Source organism: Montipora capricornis, chromosome 5 (assembly GCF_036669925.1).
Source record: "Montipora capricornis isolate CH-2021 chromosome 5, ASM3666992v2, whole genome shotgun sequence".
In the NCBI taxonomy this organism is placed as follows: domain Eukaryota; kingdom Metazoa; phylum Cnidaria; class Anthozoa; order Scleractinia; family Acroporidae; genus Montipora; species Montipora capricornis.
In genome coordinates, this window is record NC_090887.1 from 18,788,945 (window position 1) to 18,793,944 (window position 5,000).

Sequence of the window (5,000 nt, forward strand, 5' to 3'; positions counted from 1 at the left end):
TTGGGCCTGGTATCGCCCGTGACGCTCGAAGGCAAAGTGATCTTTAGAGATGTTTGTGACGAGAAACAAGCATGGGACGCCAAGTTCGCGAGGCCACTACTCCGGAGGTGGCAGAAATGGGAGCAGTCGCTACCTACGGAAGTGGCAGTGCCAAGGTCAATTACAAGCTTTCAGGAACCGTTACAAGATGTCGAACTACACAGCTTTGGTGACGGAAGCAAACTAGGAGTGGGAGCCGCGGTTTACGCAGTAGTGAGACAGCAGTCGGGAACAACTCAACGCTTGGTAGCTGCTAAAGCGCGTCCTGCAATGGGAGGACTCTCCATACCCCGTTTAGAACTGGTTGCTGGCCATATGGCAACCAGCTTACTCAACAACGTGAGAAACACTTTGGCGGGTCTACCAATTTCCAACGTGTACGGCTGGTTGGACAGCACCGTTGCCCTGCATTGGATACGAGGGAGCGGAGAGTTTAAGCAGTTTGTCCAGAACAGGGTGACGAAGATTAGAGCACAGTCAGATATGGTGTGGCGACATGTCAGCTCCGAAGAGAATCCAGCCGACTTAGCCAGCCGCGGGGGATCAGTGAATGGATCTACACTCTGGTGGAACAGGCCTGAATGGCTTGCTAATCGGGAGGAATGGCCACCTAATCCAGTGACTTCAGCTTGCCCAGCGACAGAGGTCGAAGTCAAAACTATACGAGAAGTACTATCATTGGCACAGCCCAAAAATTCAAACGACAGGGTGGAAGAAGTGTTAGAGAAGCACGAACTAAAATATGCCCTGAGAGTTGTTGCATGGATTACAAGGTTCATAACCAACTGCAAGACACCCAAGAAACTAACAGGGCCATTGACAGCTGATGAATTAGAGAACGTGAAGTGGGGATGGATCAGACGAACACAACGGCAAGCCACGACGATGCCGAACTATCCTCAGATCAAGAGCAGCTTAAATCTTCAACCGAACAAGGACGGACTTCTGGAGTGCCGCGGGCGTATCCAAAGTAAGTACCCAATATATCTGCCAGAAGGCGCCACGTTTACCAGAAAGTTAGTGAGACGGGTGCACTGCGAGACCCTGCACGGGGGAGTAGCGCTAACAATGGTGGCAATCAGGGAAAAGTTCTGGGTCCCCAGATTAAGGCGTCTTGTGAAGAAAGTGACTAAGAATTGCTGGTGATCTAAGCGGTTTCAGGCGACAGCAATTGCAGCACCCTCACCAGGTCCCTTGCCGACTAATAGGACAGAAGGAACCACGGCATTCGAAGTTGCAGGCGTGGATTTCGTAGGCCTCATTCGCTATCGTAAAGGGAGTAACCGAGAAGGAAAGGCCTACATCGCCCTGTTTGCCTGCCGTTTAACGCGAGGTGTCCATCTTGAGCTGTTACCAAGCCTAGAAACGGGGACGTTCCTTCCACGCCTGAAACGGTTCATCGCAAGAAGGGGCCGACCGAAGATACTGTACTCGGCTAATGGAGGAACGTTCGTCAAAGCAGCGAAGTGGCTTAAAGGAGTTCAACGAGATGAAGAAATGCAAGGGTTCCTCGAGCGACAAGAGATCCAGTGGCAGAGCAAATTGCCTTCCCAGAGCACCATGGTGGGGAGGGCAATTTGAGCTACTTATCGGTGTTGTCGAACGCTCCTTCAACAAGACCATCGGAGTGACAACGTTGACTTGGGATGAGCTCAGTGATGTCCTACTTGATGTGGAAGTCCAAATTAATCGCCGACCACTGAGCTATGTCGATGATGACGTTCAGCTGCCAATCCTTACCCCATCAGCGTTCCTGTTTCAGCGTTCAAACTCGTTACCAGAGCAAGAACCTTGGAGAGAAGAAAATGTGGACTTGAGGAGACGTGGGAAATACCTAAGGTCTTTGACGGCTCTCCGTGAGAGACATAATCTAAACCACAAGCGCAAGAACTTCGAGGTAGCAGTAGGAGATATCGTCCTTATCAAAGCGGAAGATAAGAATCGAAACAAGTGGCCGATTGGCGTCGTACAGCAAATCTACCCGGGTCGTGATGGGGTGGTTCGTGCAGTACAAGTTCACACAGCAACCGGGAAACTGGAGAGACCAATCCAACATCTCTATCCTATGGAGCTGAGTTGTGATAGGTCAGAGCCTCCTGAACTCAACCCATTGGCTGAAGATTTCCGACCTCGTCGTCAAGCAGCAGCCGTTGCAGCAGAGAACATCAGGGCTATCGCCTGCATGAACAAGTTTGATGATTCTTTATTAGCCTAAGGACATTATGGACGAGAACATTCCTTTCACAATTTTCGTTAATGTTTTCAACATAATTCAGTTTTAGTGATTCAATAACATATACCTCCTCCGAAGCTATATGGAGGGAGAGTGTCGGAAATAGCGTTGTCTTTATTAAGTCAGGATTGATTGACAAGTCGCTTCTAGAATTACAGGGTATCGCGTTTTTGCTATTGTAACCGTAGAGCTTAAGTTTTCTCTTTTATATATATCTCTATTGATTCGGGACTCAACTCGGTGCTGCGAACTGTGACGTGAGATTTTCTTCGTGATTAAAAGTGATTCAAATATACAGTGAGATTTGTCGTGGATTACTGTCACTACAAACGGGGGCATTCGCGACAGCTGATATTGAGCAAATAACAGAGCAAATAAGCGACAGCTGAGCAATAGTTTTTCCATAAAGCAAAGTAAGTAAAGTAATCTTTTTTTCATAAAGCCGAGCAGAAATTAGCCAGAATTGACAAGTGCAAGCGGAACCAGGATGCGACCTAATTTAGAATTATATTTTAGAAATTCATAGTTTTGCTTGTTCAAATTTTTTTTGGGATTGTCTCTTTCACTAACATTGAATAAATCCGAGAAAACGAGCTATAATTGGACTCATGTCTAATGTTTTTTATTTTCACCTTTGAAGACTAGAAATAAAAGAGGCAAAATTGAATCGAATTACTATTCACTATTACTATTACTATTACTATTACTATTCGCGACGGCTGACATTGAGCAAATAACAGAGCAAATTAGCGACAGCTGAGCAATAGTTTTTCCATAAAGCAAAGTAAGTAAAGTAATCTTTTTTTTCATAAAGCCGAGCAAAAATTAGCCAGAATTGACAAGTGCAAGCAGAACCAGGATGCGACCTAATTTAGAATTACACTTTAGAAATTCATAGTTTTGCTTGTTCAAATTTTTTTTGGGATTCTCTTTCACTAACATTGAATAAATCCGAGAAAACGAGCTGTAATTGGACTCATGTCTAATGTTTTTTATTTTCACCTTTGAAGACTAGAAATAAAAGAGGAAAAATTGAATCGAATTACTATCCATGATAAAGCTAGGTGACCCCTTTTAAAACTCAAGACAGTTCAGTTGTGATTATAAGAAACAGTAAAGTCGTCATATCTTTGGAGGCTCGAAAGGGTTTTCAGCTGAGCGCGCGCGCGTAAGCCACAAACACAATTCAAAATGGGTCACCAGAAATAAACAAATACCGCTAAATTCGCTCACCTTTCTTCTATTTCCTGTATATATATATATATATGGAATATAGACATCTCCTATTCACGAAAACTACGAAAATTGTACACATACGGTTTGATGGTCACTTAAATCCGTTTGTGTTGGCCTGTAGCTCCACTCGCGCTTGCACTCGAAAGAGCGGGCTACGCATGCGTAAGTGCTGATCTTGTAACCCCTTAATTTTTTCCTGATTTTGCAACTTTACTCCTTTATATCTCTGCTTCCGGACGGCGAATTTTTTTTCATTTTTTCCATGTTAGCTTAGATTAATTTGAATCGTTTGTCTTTCAAATTGAAAAAAAAATGTGGGTGAAAAAAAAAAAAAAAAAAAATTGAGACATTAAAAAAAAAAAGGTTTTTCTGAAAAACTGGCCAACAGATTTTGTTGAATTTTAAATATTTTACAGATTATTTCTAACATTATCTGGTAATGCTGAATGGGAAGATTTCACCGTCCCGTATTTTCAAAAAAAAAAATTTCTTGATTTTAAGGCTCAAAGAAATGCATTATATCGTTTCCATGGCGATGTTATTTTGGAGGAAAATGTAACGTGAGAAATTTATGTTGGGTACTTAATAACCTGGCCAAATTTCGTCTTGATATGATTACCCTAACTGTGTCTAAGGACAGAATATGTTTATTTGTTGTAAACAAGAGAAACTATTTCGAGCCTCCTTAATGTAAAACAAAGTAGTCGTTTTCCAGCAAAGCTCCGGCGAAGCCTTTTGAATGGTTCAACAGCGGTCGTAATATTTCTAATAAACTTAGCAAGGAAATTTCTACAGTCGGGCGATGTGGTGTAACACCACAAGAAACGTTCTTTTTAACTGTCCCGTTCTTTTCTGCACGGCCTTCGAGAAAATCCAGAAATCCGAAAGAGGGCTAATTGGACTTACGAAAAAATACGACACGAAAATCTTTACACGGTTCAGTGCTTAAATTCAGCTCAAAGGTTTTCTGCGGTTTCCAAGAGATTATGGAATTCAAGATGGCGGCTTTAAGAAGGCAGCTCTGTCATTTGAACGTTACGATACCACCAACTTGAAATACAAATACATTAGAATATTTCGAGGGACACTGGTTGGTAAAAATAACAAAGACGAAATCTCCCCCTCCCGTTTCCCCTCATAACAATAGAACATCTTCAGAAATGTTTGCTTCAATTGATACCTGTGTGCTGCATGAATCAGTTGCACAACCAGCAACCACAAAAAAGGAAAAATTGACAGAAAAAAAAAACGATAAGGGGAGGAATATACCAAAGGGTTTCGACAAACCATAACAATACGTTTCAGGAATTCTTTCCCATATGTCATGCTGTTAGTTCTTAAATTATCTCTAACCAGTAGAATTTCAAGCAGTGAAAAAATATTTGCGTCGCATAGCATTGCCTGAAAGAAGCAATGTTTGACTTTTGTAGAATTTAAAAAAAAAGTTCCCTCGGAGTACCTGTATCAACACTTGAGTCTCACTGCTCGCATG

General features: G+C 42.5%; 3 protein-coding genes across 8 annotated transcripts in view; 2 read left to right on the forward strand and 1 right to left on the reverse strand.

The window, feature by feature from the left end:
* LOC138048476 (uncharacterized) overlaps positions 1–1,185 on the forward strand; it is a 1,884-nt gene extending 699 nt beyond the window's left edge. Inside the window, exon 1 of the mRNA XM_068894661.1 lies at positions 1–1,185. This exon is cut by the window's left edge and continues 699 nt beyond it. Within this exon, the coding sequence (XP_068750762.1) occupies positions 1–1,185 (1,185 nt within the window).
* Positions 1–5,000, reverse strand: part of LOC138049779 (probable glycoprotein hormone G-protein coupled receptor) — an 86,934-nt gene that overhangs the window by 81,763 nt on the left and 171 nt on the right. For 3 of the 6 annotated variants that reach the window (XM_068896199.1, XM_068896198.1, XM_068896197.1), the window contains exon 1: positions 3,506–3,641. The gene's annotated coding sequence lies outside the window, so the exon portion shown is untranslated. Of the gene's footprint in view, positions 1–3,505; positions 3,649–4,967 lie in introns of those variants that run through there. The other 3 variants (XM_068896194.1, XM_068896193.1, XM_068896196.1) reach the window with 3 other exon arrangements.
* LOC138048477 (uncharacterized) lies at positions 1,478–2,254 on the forward strand. Its single transcript, XM_068894662.1, has one exon. It carries the CDS (start codon positions 1,478–1,480, stop codon positions 2,252–2,254), a length of 777 nt encoding a protein of 258 aa, XP_068750763.1.